Consider the following 15,242-nt stretch of genomic DNA (forward strand, 5'->3'; position numbering starts at 1 on the left):
CTCAAGCTGTGATAATGAATAGACAGATGGTGATCATGTTGAAATGGATACTAGACTACGAAAGAACGGCCATGAACCGAGACATGCTCCAACCTCCCTACCACCTCTCTCACACTCCCAATGTACTCCGAAGCTCACGCAAGCCCATCAAGCCGCGGCTTTGCATCTTTCATTGTACAGTAGTCAGACCTTCCATATCCAACCCCGCCCTTTTTCTTCTCTGTCATTAGGATAACAAGCATTCCAGAGGAAGCAGACCACCCATGAACATTCACAAAAACGAAAGAAAAAAGAAAAAGAAAAAAACGCCGTGCTATGCAAATGCAACAAATGCGAGTAGATGTGATGATTGCGCACACTGAAATGATGCAAGCAAGGGTATCGTCAAAACACCCAACCATGACTGAGCCGAGATAGGAGAGAGGAAAGGTTCGTCAAAGGTGTCCGCCTCTGGAGTTGCAATGAAAGCTTCCCAGTTACAAAAAGACCTGAATCATGCTCTTCTTGTGCGTCACATTCTTGTCGCAGCCATCAACTACGCAAGTCTTGAAAGGAAGCGTATTCGCCGTTCTCTCCTTGCCCTTTGCGCTGCGCTTCAGAAATCGGTTGGTCGTGCATTCGCCGCAGTAAACCTGGGTAATCATCAGTTGGCTGTCTCTCCATCTCCGTCGTATTGAACTCACGTGGCCGCATCCCTTGACAATCCACACCTGTCTCTTTGTCTCGTCTCCTCCAACACACAGCTCGTCCTCGCAATTGGGACACACCAGCGCACCCCCGTCCTCTTCAGGACTCCTCGTGAAACCCTCAGGTGCCTTTGGCGGCGCAGTATATGTCGGTGGTGGAGGCGGAGCCTCCCTGCCCCCACGAGGACCAATTTCGAAACCCACCATCTCAAAGTCCATGACGGGCGCCATGAAAGCGCCAACTCCGACTCTGATATGCGGTGCACGTCCCCTCGACGCGCTCCTCGAAGGCGCCACAGGCTCCTGTTGGTTCCCAAACTGCGTTCTCGTCCGATTGACCTGGTCGTGGAACCGTTCGATCTGTGCGCGGAGGTGTGTGAAGCGCCCGTTGAGTGTGATGAGGTCGAGGACATTGTCCATTTGCTCGTTTGCTTGGCGACGGCGTTGCTCGTGCTCGGGGAGGGCGTTTGCGCGGAGAAATTCCACCTCTTCATCGCCATCTGAGTTGTCGCGGGGGAGGCCATTGATGATGGGAAGGCCGTTGGGCAGGCGAGGAGAGAGAAGGGGAGGAGAGAGAGGGACACGGGGGCGGCGGCCGCCCGGTATGGTGCGGGAGGATATGAATTCAATCTCTGGTGAACTCGGCGCTTGTCCTGGTGCTGGTGCTGGTGCATCGACATTCCACTCTTCGTCCCCGTTGTCCAGGTCGATGATGATGTCCATCCCCCGCGGTAAGCGAGGCGCGTGACGGCGATTACGATGGCTATGCGACTCTTGCTGTTCCCTTTGCCTCTCCCTCTCCCGTCGTTGTTCTCGCGCTTGGCGAGGTATCTGGCCGTCGTGGCTTGCACCGTATCCCGAATCATCGGCCGTGAGATCGATGACATTGTTGTCCTGCCTCACATGGATGGTGTCGTCCTGCCTCACATGAATGGTGTCGTCCTGCCTCACATGAATGGTATCGTCCTCGTCCGTGTCATCCCCTGTCAAGTCCACCGATGCTACTGCTCCCAGCCCCTGTGCCGAGCCAGCAGGCCGTCTGTAATCGAAGCCATCCCCTGCAAATCGCCGTGTAGCTGAAGACGCCATGTGTTCGACGCGCGAGAGGTACGAGCCGGCTGTACGTGAACGCGCGGCACTGGTGCTGGAATCAGCGCGCTCAAGGGGCGGCCGGGCGTGCGATCGCAATGCCGACTCGAAGCTTGGTGTTGCTTCGCGGCCGAAATGGGGTGCTGCCCCGAGGCCGAAATCGTAGCGTGTGAGAGGCTCGTGGTCTTCGTTTGGAGGAATATACATTTGGTCGTCGTCGCTGTCGGGGTAGTGGGTTGGCGGTGCAGCTTCGCGGTCGTTGCTATCGAGGAAAGGCAAGCCATGCGGGAGAGAAACTTCCTCGTGGTCTTCTCTTGGAGGAACATAGATGTGGTCGTCGTCGCTGTCGGGGTAGTGGGTTGGCAGAGGAGCTTCGCGGTCGTTGCTGTCGAGGAAAGGCAAGCCATGCGGGAGAGAAACTTCCTCTTGGTCCATTTGGGCATGTGAGCGCTACGTGACGTTCTCTATCAGCGTCTATCCTCCGCTCACTCGCTAGGTACAACCGCCAGCGGCACTCACCTTCTGCTGTCTGTGCGTATACCCAAAAGGCAGTGCTTCTCCTTCCATGCCGGATGTGAGGGAGAGTGTGCGGCCGTGGGTGGATGTGGGTGGTGTCGCAGCCGGGAACAACAGCACCGAGCTGAGGTTGAGCGAGGGTTGGGCCCGTCTGGTGTCTTGGGGTGCTGACTTCGGCGAAACTGTGGTGGCGCTGGGAACATTGGACATCTGTGCAACATGACAAACCGTCCGACGTCAACCCTCTCAACCCTTTCACCTCACCATAATACCCGCACAAATCAGTCACCGACTATTCTTCGACACTCTTTTCGCATCTTCTGCGATTTGATTGCTCCTGACGCCATCGCAATGGCTTCGCTTGCGCATGTGAGATGGATCGTGACGTAGTGTTTTTCAGCATATGGAAACATGATATTCAGATTGATGGTCTCGGAGACGACCCGATTTTCCCGTCGTCTACAGTAATGCTACAAACCAATTTACGCCATATCGCCCTTCATGCACTAGCAACGTTCTCAAATGCATGCGCATAACTTCTAGATTGCCCCACACATCGTGGAATACCCTCGAGGTAGTCGATCAAGTTCCCGCTAACGGAAGACTATTAAAAGTGATGGAGTATACCTTCAGACCGATCCTCTAGCTAAGGCGCTGTCAGCACTGCCAAACCACCCTCGGTAGTCAGCGCCACAACATTCTCGGCCCTGCCACCCCAAGCGACATCCTTTGCTGGCGCTGCCTTCCTGACAAGCTCAGCCCAGCTCTTTGTCGCCTTGGTGTACTGCTGCACCGAAACACTGCCAGTTCCACCAATTGCCAAGAACTGGCCAGTGTAATCCCAGCTAACGCTATTGACCGGGCTGCCAGACTCAAGCGTGTGGATGGCAGCCTGTTTCCTGATGTCCCAAATCGCGACACTGGACGAGTTTTCCTGTACGACGGCGAACCAAGTTCCGTTCTCAGAAAACTTGAGATCGACGACGGGAGCCGATGTTGCGAGTTCGGCCATTTGTGTGCCCGTCTTGATGTCGTAGATGCGGATGTTGCCGTCGGAGCTTCCGATGAAGAAGAGCATGCCGTCTACGTGGAACGAGACGCATGTGATTTCGGCTTCGACGTAGACTTGCGAGACCGTCTTGAAGGTTGTGAGTTCGTGGATGGCGTATCGCTTGTCGGCGCCGGCGGTTGCGAGCATCTTGCCGCTGGGGTGTACGGACATGGACGTAACAGCTCCGGCGTGAGATCCTATCTGCGCAACGTCATCCCCAGTGGAGAATACCTTGACTGTACCTGCCGATGTTCCGACAAGCGCGCGCTCTCCCCACCATGCCACCGATGTGACTGCGCTGCCTGCATTGAATGTCTCCAGAACCTTGCCCTGGGTCAATGAGTAGACACCAGCGGTGCCATCCGCTCCACCGAACAGCACGTTCTGTGCCTCGTTGACCGCGATCTTGCTGCTGCCTGGGTATAGGGAATCGGTCGTCTTGGCAATGTCGTAGTTGGAGATGGCGTCCCCAGAGGTCCAGTCTGCCGGCACAGGTCGCTTTCGTCGGGTGCCAAAGAGTCTGTGTATGTTAGCTCAAGTTGATGGCATCACTAGACTGCAAGGGAACGCACGTTTGCTGTGTCTCTTCCACAAGAGCTACAAGCTGCTGAGGCAGGCCCTGGCCGTCCACCTGCATGGCATCGCCCTGGCCGCCTCCACTGATGGTGACGTTGGACAATGCCTCGCGCGCCTCATCTCTCTCCTTGGATATCCGCGCAATCACCCTCGTCGCCGCATCGTTCTGGTACAGCGCAGTACTCAGCTCCTGCCTCGTTTGCGCCAAGTGCTGCTTGAGCGTATGCGTCTCCAGAACCAGCGCATCCCACTCATTCTGGAAGGCACTAAGCATGGCCGGTATCGAGGTGAAGTTGGGCGCGCGCGGAGTGACGACATTGGGTGACTTGAGCTCGATGAGGTCCTCCGTCGCGAGATCCTCGCCAGTAACGGGGTCGGTGTGGTGTTCTGAGATGTGGGCTTCGATGAGGCGCTTTTCGAAGACGTTGCCCGATTTGCGCGAGGCAACGGGTTCGCGGGGAGCTTCGCCAGAGATTGCGCAGAGCATGGTTGCGGGATTGGCGTGTTGGTGGTTGTTGCTGTCGCGTTCGTTAACTTTTCGGTCTTGGGATTGGAAGCGCGCTAGTAGCTTGGACCGTGCGCGTCCACGTCCAAGACGCTCCACGAGGGACTACGTAGAAGCTCTGTTTTTCATCATCATCAAGAGGCTTCGTTCTGTGAAGGCTAGCATGTTGCGTCTTGCCTTATGCCTGCGATACTGCTTGCTCAAAGCCAACCATTTAGCAGCCGTCAGTGCATGCGCTAACCTAGGCTTTTCGTTTGTTTGTGCCGACAGGCATGATTCTGGAAGCCATAGCTGTTCGACTGTTCAAGTCACATGACTTGATCCGAAGATTTGACGTCTCGGTCCGGCCACTCGTTCCATGCCACCAAACTCTAGTTTTCGCATCTCCAGCCGTCCTCTTGGCGAGCGGAAGCACGAGGGCGCGTCGGCATGCGAAGTCGGACCGGCATCTCCCACTCCCGACATTCAACGAATCAACGCCCACGCGCTTGCATCGCGCTTCGCATCCGAATAAACAAACTGGATCATTTACCCCAGACTTTTTCGCCTCTCACCATGTTCAGTCCCAAACCGGAAGGTCTCCGGGCGGTCAAGCAATTATAGTGTCCCTCTGCGGAACCAATGACCCCGCCTCGCTCCATCTTTGGCTCTCGCATCGTTGCCAAGCCATGCAAGAGCGACCTCCTCTATGACGGTACTGCGGGGGAGCGCGTCTTGGGTGCATATCCGCCTGCTCTAGTCATGTAAACGGTAAGTCTGAACCGAGATCACGATGCATGCCTTGTTGTTGTAGTGCCACAGACTAGCGTACACGGGCTGCATAGGTTCGTATATAAGAAGGACATCGCTCCCTCGACGGATCAGCATCCAACCAAGGTCCTGCTTTTTTCAATCCCATCAGGCACCATGATCACCAAAGGACTTTTGGCTCTTGGAACAGCGGTACCTGCACTTGCGGGGTCGCTTGTTCAACGACAGAGCTCGTCGCTTGAGGGATGCCCTGGATATACGGCCAGCAATCTCCAAGATGATGGCTCCAGGGTCACCGCAGACCTCAGCCTCGCAGGCGCTGCTTGCAATGTTTATGGCGAAGACTTGACTGACCTGAAGCTGGAAGTCGAGTATCAGACTGGTACGTTGCATTGGCTTCGCTGATCATTGGCTCTATGCTAACAGTCCACAGCCGACCGACTCCATGTCAAGATCTTTGATGCCGCCGAGCAGGTCTTCCAGATCCAAGAGTCTGTCTGGCCGCGTCCTTCCGGCAATGAAGGTGTCAGCCCAGAAGACTCTGCTCTGGCATTCACCTGGACCGACAGTCCTTTCTCGTTCGCCATCAAGCGTAGGGAGACCAACGAGACCCTCTTCGACACGTCGGCTGCATCTCTTGTCTTTGAGTCACAGTTCCTTCGTCTGAGGACCGCTCTGCCTCCTTCTCCAAACCTATACGGTCTTGGCGAATCCACAGATCCGTTCCACCTAAACACCACCAACTACACCCGTACTCTCTGGAACCGAGATGCCTACGGTACCCCAGAAGGGTCTAACCTTTACGGAGCTCACCCCATTTACTTCGATCACCGCGGTGAGAACGGAACCCATGGTGTCTTCTTGGCCAGCTCCGAGGGCATGGATATCAAGATCGACGACTCCGAGGGCCAGTACCTTGAGTACAACACTCTTGGTGGTATTCTTGATTTTTACTTCCTTGCTGGTCCTGGACCGAAGGAAGTCGCAACCCAGTACTCCGCTCTTTCCGGCCTTCCTGCCATGATGCCGTACTGGGGCTTTGGTTCCCACCAGTGCAAGTACGGTTACCGTGATGTCTGGCAAGTTGCCGAGGTTGTTGCCAACTACTCTGCTGCGGACATACCTCTGGAGGTGAGTTCTAAACCGCCCAATCGTCATCTCAAATTTTCGCTGACATTTTTTAGACCATGTGGACGGATATTGACTACATGGAGCTCCGCCGCCTGTTCACCCTGGATCCGGAGCGTTATCCGCTTGACCTTGTCCGCCAACTCGTTGATTACATCCACGCTCACCAGCAGCACTACATCGTGATGGTTAACTCCGCGGTCTGGAGTGGTGACTACGATGGCTACAACGCCGGAGCTGCGCTTGACGTCTTCCAGAAGCGTCCCAACGGCTCTTTCTTTGAGGGTGCTGTCTGGCCAGGTCCCACGGTATTCCCTGACTGGTTCCACCCCAACACACAGCAGTACTGGGACGAGCAGTTCGCTTCGTTCTTCGACCCGGCGACTGGTGTTGACATCGATGGTCTCTGGAACGACATGAACGAGCCTGCAAACTTCTGCCCGTACCCTTGCCTCGACCCCGAGGCCTACTCTGAGGAGTCCAAGAACCCGCCCGAGCCACCTCCAGTCCGTACCTCCGCTGACGGTCGCCAGATCCCTGGCTTCCCAGCGGACTTCCAGCCTCAATCCAACTCTAGTGCGGTCCGCCGATCAAGCGCTCAGCTTAAGCAGCGCTCCAACGTCAAGCGTCAAGCTTCCAACAACACTGCTGACCTTGCTGCACACCCCGGTCTTCCTGGCCGCGACTTGATCAACCCAGAGTACCAGATTGCGAACGCCGCTGGCTCCATCAGCAACAAGACGCTCGATACTGATATCCAGAACTACGACGGATCGTACCACTACGACACCCACAACTTCTGGGGTTCGATGATGTCGATTGCTTCGCACAAGAGTATGCTTATGCGCCGTCCCGAGCGCCGTCCATTGATCATCACCCGCTCTACTGTAAGTTCTCCGCATATCACCAGACGCTATGTAGCTAACAAGAGATGCAGTTCGTCGGTCTCGGCACATACCTAGGAAAATGGCTTGGCGACAACGTCTCGGAATGGGCGCAATACCGCTTTTCAATCGCCGGCATCTTGAACTTCAACTCCATCTACCAGATCCCCATGGTCGGGCCCGATATCTGCGGTTTTGCTGGTAACACCACAGAAACCCTCTGTGCACGTTGGGCAACACTTGGTGCCTTCTACCCCTTCATGCGAAACCATGCTGGCGACACGTCAATCGACCAAGAATACTACCGCTGGCCATTAACCACAGCCGCCGCCAAGAACGCTATTGCAGTACGCTACAGACTACTCGACTACTTCTACACTGCGTTCCACCGCCAGACCACCACAGGTGTACCCAGTCTGAACCCCCTGTGGTTCCACTACCCTTCTGACGCCAACACCTTTGCCATCGAGCACCAATTCTTCTACGGCGACGCCATCCTTGTCTCTCCCGTGTTGGAAGAAAACTCGACTTCCGTATCCATCTACCTGCCCAACGAAGTCTTCTACGACTACTGGACCGGCGAGCGCATCCAAGGCCACGGCTCCATGATCAACCTCACAGACGTCGGTTTCGACACCATTCCCCTGCACATCCGCGGCGGATCCATCTTGCCTCTCCGCGCCGAATCCGCAAACACAACCACGGAGCTCAGGAAGAAGGATTTCGTACTGTGGATCGCGCCCAATGCGACGAATCAAGCCGAGGGATCGCTGTACCTCGATGATGGTGATAGCATTGAGCAGCCGGCCGTGTCCATGATCTCTTTTACGTACGACAATGGCGCATTCAGTATGAGCGGTGAGTTTGGATACGAGACTGAGGTTGTTGTGAAGAACATTACTGTGCTGGGTTGCGAGCAGAGTCTCCAGGGTCCTGTTGCGCTGAATGGAAACTTTGAACATGTCTTTGACGGTGCAGCTGGTTATGCGGGTAAGGCGCCGAGGAGGGGTTTGGCGTAGTGTGTTGTTGTTGTTGTTGTTGTTGGATTCATGGGATTGTGGGTTGAACCATGTTTCATTGCCATGTAGTTAACGGAAGATGACATGGGAGCGCGATTAGCCGCCGCTCCAGGGTATAAATTCAAGTGAGATGCTAAAGACGATATGAGATTCCAAACAAGATTTTGTGACTACCGCGGGATTGAGAGGGGGTTTAGACTGGAACTATCGTGGCTGTGTGGAGGGTAGGCGAGATGAAGCGAGGGTGAGCTGAAGCTGAAGTGGAATCTAACAGGTGGGAGGGAGATTGTTTCGGTAAAGGCCGGGCTCTCTAGGTTGGAGAGAGATAACATTCTCGCGAAAACGTCTTTATATTGATGCATACATAGTCTCGTCTATCCACGGACGAGGCGGACATGTCTTGACCACCCACTGCCGATGCAGCTTCCTCGTGCCCGCAACCTTGGCCCAGAAGTCATCCCAGTATACCGTATACACTGTTTTGTTATCACGCGATACATATAGTTTATGGCTAACGTTGCGCATATCCCTCATCCTCTGGACGCAGAAGCGCAGGTTGGCGATATCAGCGACCACTTCCTTGCTCACATCTACCCACACATTATCTGGCTGTTGTGCCTTTGACTCTGGTGAGGGTTGTAACTGCTGCTGCTGCTGCTGAGTGAGGACGTGTTCGTCCAGAGTAATTACTTCGAATGCGCAGCCAGCCCAAGGACCGTGTACGAATTCTAGATACTTGTCCGGCGAGTACGGGTCCTCTGGAGTCGCACATGGCGCCCTGTTGCCACCGCTACAAGTGAGAACGAGGAAGATATTGGCCAGGGTAAACTGCTCGTCCGTCTTTGGCTCCGCGTGTTTATTTTCCTTTTTCGATGGTCTGTAGAGCACGCGTTGTGTGAGGGACTTGCCTACTCTCTTCATCTTATCTGATAACAGCTCATAGGACCTAGGGTCGTTGCCCCAGTCAGGTGCCGGATCAGAATCAGGCTCTTGCAGCTGATCCGAGCGCACGTATTGTTTGGTGGTCAGGTTACGGAGCACCCATACCCTCTGCCCAGACGATGCATCTGGTTCGGGACGCACCATCAGATCCTGCATAATCTTGTTCAGGTCGTCCGGTCTGGTCTCCATGTCGTACTTCCACATCTTTAGGGCACGCTCGTTTGAAAAACCGGGGGTGATTCGAGTGAGAGCTAGCCATCTTCCATCTTGATCATGCGATGTCCACTCCCATCTCCAATCATCAACTGAAGCGACGTACGTCGCGGTCGTATCTTGGATACCATAATTCTGAAACTGCGCGCTGGTGAATCTGGCGCTCACCCGATGGAAACCAATCTTTCTTCCTACCCAATTATTCTGATAGAGTCGGTGAATGCGGCGCAACACGAGCGGCCATATACGAGCGGAAGAAAGGCCTAGCGCGAGGAAGTCGAGAGAGAGCTCAGCGATGTAGTTGAGGGTGGCGCCGTAGTCAAGGGTCCCAGTGTCTCTGAGTCTGCGATGGCGGTCGAAGCAGTCCGGTAGCAACACGTGGTCGAGAATCTGATCAAGAATCTCGTTTGGAAGACGTTCGAAGTGGTCCCGCCCAGGAGGATAGAAGTGTTGAACACGCTGCGCATCCGACAAAGGCCTGACAAACGCATCGTAGAACCAGGCTTCGTTCTTCTTCTTAAAGTGCGAGGCCGTGTCGTAGTCGTATTCACCGTGGAGTCCAAGGTGGATGGCTTGATTCAGCTCCGGGCACACCAGCCGGTACCAATCAGGAAAACCGTTGTTCGGGTTGCGGTCGAGACGGCCACCCATAATCTTCAATGGTCTTTATGCGGTTCCAAGGAGATGAAGCCGTAGCTTGGGGGTTGAGGTAGCCATCTCGCCACTGTCTGCCCCTTGTTTATGTGATGTTGCGCCGCAGCCAAGGTTATATCTTAACCGGAAACAGCAATGCAGGGTAACAGTAATCGAGCACGATTAGGCAGCTGCGTTGCCGTCCACGAATGGAAGCATGAAGAAAAGCGGGCCCTCGCTTGCCTGCTACCACACATGGCTCGGTACGATTGAACAGCGATGTAATTAATCCGTCGAATAGGCATCGTCAAATGAAGCACGCGATTGTCTTGCCAAGTAAACACCGCACCGTCGAGAGTCATGGCTGAGATTTTGTCTGCAGTGTCAAATTTCGGTCGCGCTTCAGTTGGCAGCACTTCCAAGAGCCGTAGAGGTCGTGATAGAGTGGTTAGCCTAGGCTGCATCAGGTTAGTGCAAGATTGATGCATAGCTGCGAGGGATTGGACGAACCTCGGCATCTCAATTTGGTGAATAGCGATCGAACTTGACTAAATATTTGTTGGATGATAGCGTGCGAATGCACTCACCACGCATAAAACACCATAGCTGAGTCAAGGGAACAACGCCCAATTCACTTACTAAGCGACCGGTCTTGTATGAATGAACCGGATTTTCACGACCGTGTTTGAGCAGCTGTGACTACTTTGCAATGACTCAATGAAATACGACGGGCGATTACATATACCTCTGCGTACCGTCAGCTAGCCAATCTTACACACATACCTGCAGACGTGTAATCATCAAAGTTGTAACATACTCATCTACCTAGCAAATTCCTCAGCTATACACCCACTTGACCCATATCACAGCCTGAAGCTAGAACACGCAACTACTGCGGCACCACAATGTCCACCAGCATTGGCACCAACACAGTGCGACGTGCAAAGTCACCGTTCGAAGACTTTCTCCATCGGGCCAGTAACGCCGGCCTACACATAGAAGCGGAAGTAGAAACGGATCAAACGAGAGCTAACAGCAGCGGCAATTGGGAGGTCGTGAATGAATCGCACTACGTAGATGAGCAGGACAAGGATGAGTGGGTTCTCGTCGGTAAGACAGAGGGCGAGAAGACGCAGGAGTGCAACGCGAAGCAGAGGGCGGACAAACGGGCAAAGCAGGTCATACAGCACTGAAGGATTGATAACTGGGCCGTTAGCAAGAGTGTAATAGAATCGAGTTCAAGCAAAGACAGCCTGGAAGCAGGATTGGGTATCTTCATTCCGTAGCCACGCGCAACATGCACTCTCGCCTTTATACCAGCAATTCAATTGCCACTGACATCCACATCAGTCTTATATGTCCGCTCGCGGCACTCGTGCTATGCGCGTCGCGACGATGCTTCCGTGGTGTCCAGCGTGTAAGGTAGTGTGATGGCACCGAGTCCCAGCTCATTTCTTTCCCTTCTTCTTCTTCTTGCCTCCTGCGCCGCCCGTACCAGCCGCGGGTACACCACCCATCTTGACGTCCCCACCCTCGTCGACCTGTGGTGTAGACGCACCTTCTCCGCCAGCCGGCATGCTCAAATCCTCCGTTGTCTCCGGCAGCGCAGCCATGTGTCTCCCCAATCTCCCCAGGTTGCCAATCAGCCGGCCCACCTCAGCGCCCTTGTTCGTCTCATACTGCAGACATGTGCCCGACTCGGGATCGTACGTCTTGAGCGTGAAGAAGACGGTGACTTCCTCGGGGTTCTGCGATTGCGGCGGCGGCGAAGACGCACGCGATGTGTCGGCGGGTCGGGCGGCTCTCTTCTCGTCGTACTTTTGGCGCTTCTTTATCTTGGAGGATGTGGGTTTTAGGACCGAGTATTTGGATGTGATGCGTGTCTAGGAGGCATGGGTTAGATGGGCCGTGTCGCGTGCGTGCGGCAGGGTGGAACTTGGCATACGGAAGTTGGTCGCGCTTTGAGGAGGAGCGACGACTGCTCGTACCACTCTGCGCTCGTGTCGAAGTATGGCATCGTGGCGGGTGTGGGTGGGTGTCTGGGGTAATGGGAGAGTGAAGGTGACGACGAGGCATGGTCAGTGCCCTTGTGGGTTCGGTAGGCGGGCAACTTTTGGCGGGGTCGCTCGGGAGAACATCGGTCCAGGCCAAAACCGTCACTCCCACCTAGGCACCGTACCGCGCGACAGGTACCCGGGAAAAGGGCTGAAGCAAGCCCCGACCTATCAAGCAGCAGCTTTCATCGTCGTTCAATACTCCCTGGAACCTTCCACGGCCAAGGCAGTTGACTCACGGCTCAACCGTCTCATCTCAACAGTTCAGACTCAACTGCGATACCCCCCAAAACACGCCTTGGTCTACCTAACACATCAATCCCATCTGACATATTTGCGGCATCATGAATGAATTCGTTTCGCAAGACTTTGGTAACATGAAGCTGGAGGAAAAGACGGACAACGACAAGATGCCTACACCTAGGGCTGAACTCGAAGTTACCATTCAAGGACTAGTGGCACGTGGCAACCATCTCAATAACGAAGTTGAAACCTACATCGCCGCAGTTCTAGAGAAGCAAAAGGTTGGAAAAGTCTATAATCCAGTCGAGTACGTTCAGTCATCGTGCTATCCAGGATAGCCTGGATGATCCCTTGGTATTCGCTCCACCAGTAAGCTTAGCCGCGATATTTACTACAAGAGTACCAAACCAACACGCTCGTTCGTATAACTAACTACAACAGGTACCGAAATCTCCGCAGCGATATGCGCAACGAACTCGCCTTCCTGAAGAAACTCGCAGGCTCCAACATGGATGAAGAGAAGGCCCGTAACTACATCGTATCTTCTAATCTTCTGTACTACGAAGCGCTATGGGCCGCTGCAAAACGCACATCAGGAATCCAAAGTTTCCGAAAATTATTCTTCTGGAACCGACACAAAGCTCCTGGTGGTAAAAACACAACAAAAGGCGTCAGCCTAGCAAAAGGAAGCCAAGGCAAGAGCAAAACTTCTGCACTTGTCGACATTGTCGCGGAAGAAGGCGCAGAATGGATACGAGTATCAACTGTCTCCGAGAAACGTATCCTATTTGATCTCGCAAAGCTGGGCTGGGTGAACGACTCCGACTCGGACGAAGACGAGGACATGCCGGCGCCCCCTGGAGACGACGATGACGACGAAGACCAGATCGACGTGGTGCGAAACGCTCGCGAGCTTGCGCGAGCTGCGCGCGCAAATCCCGTGCGTGGTCGGCCACCCAAGGTGCATTTCGTCCTCACACGAATCTCTGCTGGTAAAACACCAGCTATCGATATGATCATCAACAAGATACGCGCAACGGGTGCGATAGTACAGTGCGGAGAGGACATACCGCCCGCGCTATCGATTGACGCCGTGCTACCACGTCTGCTCATCGATCGATCGCGAACGCTGAGCGATACCCTGAATATCGACTGTACCATTCTACTAGCGCTCATATCGGATATCTCGCACAAGCCTTGTCCAATACTCGACTGGTATCCAGGAGAGGTGCGCGCTCAGATTGAAGAGGAGGCTGTAGAGCACTTGTTGCCAACGCGTCTGTATCCTGCCATTGGCGCGCATCCCATGGTGTGCACGCGCGAAGCTGCCGACCAGATGAATCTTATCGTGCAAACTCTGGCGACTGATACGGAGAAGCTGAGAGCGGACATATTGCTAGGACAAGGCGACTGCGCCTCGTGGTCGCGAGAACGGCTTGTGGAGGAATGGGTGGGTATCCGACTTCACGATTATACAATGTTACCCGATACTAACACGCTACCATTCAGTCTAACCTCTCCGATTATCCCCCACACCCACACCTGGCCCTCCCCATCGTTGTCAAGAATCCAAACATTGAAATTCTCATCGCCAGCCTCCCCAGCGTAGCAGCCACCGTCGTTGCTGAATTACTCGAAAGTCCCTCTGGCCTTCTCAATCAATCCATCTTCCTTTACGGCTGGGCTGAGGGCCTCACGACGCTGAGCGCGAACCGTGGTCGAGCGAAACAGATTGATAATATTATTAATGAGCATGGATTGAAGGATGGGGAGGCGGGGCCGCATATTTGGCTTTGTGGTGAGTCGAGGAGTTTGATTGCTAAGCATGGGCGGAGGAAGTAGGTGGGATGGTGGGAGGGGGAGGAAGTAAGATGGGAAGTGGAAGTCTGGCTAAGCAGGGTGAGAGAAGACATGTATGATTAGGAAGTCAAGGCCTACATTATGGTGTGTGAAAACTTCGAGGTACACGTGGATTGGTTCTGACAACACGACCAAGTTCGTGGATGGACGTCTATACAAATATATGTAGCTTTTCGTGTCATCTTCCTGTTACTACATGGTATCAAGTTAACGAGTAACGATATAGTGATCGATGGTAATCACTGGCTCGCCAGTCTATGTCTTCGAACACCGCAGCTATCTCTTGTCCCAAACAGCACACAGACTTGTAGCCGTTCTCTCTGGCACCTGCTTCAAAATGACGATCAAAATACCACTCCAAATCCATCATCCACATCTCCTGACCCGTCTGCTCGTCCATGAACAAGACGTTGTCACAAGGCCAGGAATCCTCCACGGAAGTCCCATGCCAGTCCCCCCACGGCAAGGTGTCCACAACGTGAATCTCCGACGCATTTTTGAACCAGCTCAGGTTGTTTGAATCAGGTTTGCCCTCGCTAGCCGTGCGCGTCCACCATTCATCTCTCTCGCGCCTAATCTTCAATCGCTTGATGAGATGTGCAACACTCTTGTATGTTTCAAACTCGCAATCGCCGATGTCAATCATATCGATGTCCAGGTTGCACCAGACATAGCTGCGTTGTTCATCCTGCCCATTGCCGTTATGTATCAGCTCAGAGAAGCAACGTTGGTATAATCCAGCGTTCCGCGACTCCTGACAGGTCTGTAGCAGCCCTGGTATGGGCGTTGTTGAATGTAAGACTGTGTACCGCCTACTCCCTTCTCTCCTGCTTTTGAGATCGATCTTAACCGTGCGTGGCTCTACAGTCAGCTCCCATACCCGAAGACGAAGTTCAGCAGGGAGCCGTGGAAATAGATGGAATGTGGCCATGCCGTAGCGAAGAATGCGAACAACGGTGATGTTGCGTTGATACTCCGGCGTGTGCACACACATGAGCGATGATTAGCGGTAATAAAACATAAGAACAAGAGATTTGTACCTGCATGCGAACAAAGTTCAATGCAGGAACCCGACTGTTCGCCAAGGATCAGA

The 15,242-nt window shown here is 54.0% G+C and overlaps 6 protein-coding genes across 6 annotated transcripts; 3 read left to right on the forward strand and 3 right to left on the reverse strand.

The window, feature by feature from the left end:
• Nucleotides 1-476: 476 nt before the first annotated feature.
• GT037_011163 (ubiquitin-protein ligase e4) lies at nucleotides 477-5,109 on the reverse strand (the record flags this gene model as incomplete). Its single annotated transcript, XM_038936210.1, has 6 exons — nucleotides 477-632; nucleotides 684-2,225; nucleotides 2,295-2,501; nucleotides 2,956-3,862; nucleotides 3,915-4,528; nucleotides 4,978-5,109. Coding segments are annotated over 6 exons (3,558 nt in total), but the record flags the coding sequence as incomplete, so codon positions are not given.
• Nucleotides 5,110-5,218: 109 nt separating this feature from the next.
• On the forward strand, nucleotides 5,219-8,204 carry GT037_011164 (glycoside hydrolase family 31 protein; the record flags this gene model as incomplete). The annotated part of the gene is made up of 4 exons (XM_038936211.1): nucleotides 5,219-5,555; nucleotides 5,607-6,304; nucleotides 6,358-7,188; nucleotides 7,239-8,204. Coding segments are annotated over 4 exons (2,832 nt in total), but the record flags the coding sequence as incomplete, so codon positions are not given.
• Nucleotides 8,205-8,552: 348 nt separating this feature from the next.
• Nucleotides 8,553-12,009, reverse strand: GT037_011165 (uncharacterized protein; the record flags this gene model as incomplete). Its single annotated transcript, XM_038936212.1, has 4 exons — nucleotides 8,553-10,023; nucleotides 10,986-11,196; nucleotides 11,488-11,875; nucleotides 11,938-12,009. The coding sequence occupies 4 exons, from the start codon at nucleotides 12,007-12,009 to the stop codon at nucleotides 8,553-8,555; spliced, it is 2,142 nt and encodes a 713-aa protein (XP_038781108.1).
• On the forward strand, nucleotides 10,898-11,185 carry GT037_011166 (uncharacterized protein; the record flags this gene model as incomplete). The annotated part of the gene is made up of 1 exon (XM_038936213.1): nucleotides 10,898-11,185. One exon carries the CDS (start codon nucleotides 10,898-10,900, stop codon nucleotides 11,183-11,185), a length of 288 nt encoding a protein of 95 aa, XP_038781109.1.
• A 381-nt stretch (nucleotides 12,010-12,390) lies between the features above and the next one.
• Nucleotides 12,391-14,131, forward strand: GT037_011167 (uncharacterized protein; the record flags this gene model as incomplete). Its single annotated transcript, XM_038936214.1, has 3 exons — nucleotides 12,391-12,596; nucleotides 12,731-13,739; nucleotides 13,799-14,131. 3 exons carry the CDS (start codon nucleotides 12,391-12,393, stop codon nucleotides 14,129-14,131), a joined length of 1,548 nt encoding a protein of 515 aa, XP_038781110.1.
• A 220-nt stretch (nucleotides 14,132-14,351) lies between these two features.
• On the reverse strand, nucleotides 14,352-15,143 carry GT037_011168 (uncharacterized protein; the record flags this gene model as incomplete). Its single annotated transcript, XM_038936215.1, has 1 exon — nucleotides 14,352-15,143. One exon carries the CDS (start codon nucleotides 15,141-15,143, stop codon nucleotides 14,352-14,354), a length of 792 nt encoding a protein of 263 aa, XP_038781111.1.
• Nucleotides 15,144-15,242: the final 99 nt, after the last annotated feature.

Source organism: Alternaria burnsii (genome assembly GCF_013036055.1).
Source record: "Alternaria burnsii strain CBS107.38 chromosome Unknown 28, whole genome shotgun sequence".
Taxonomy (NCBI): domain Eukaryota; kingdom Fungi; phylum Ascomycota; class Dothideomycetes; order Pleosporales; family Pleosporaceae; genus Alternaria; species Alternaria burnsii.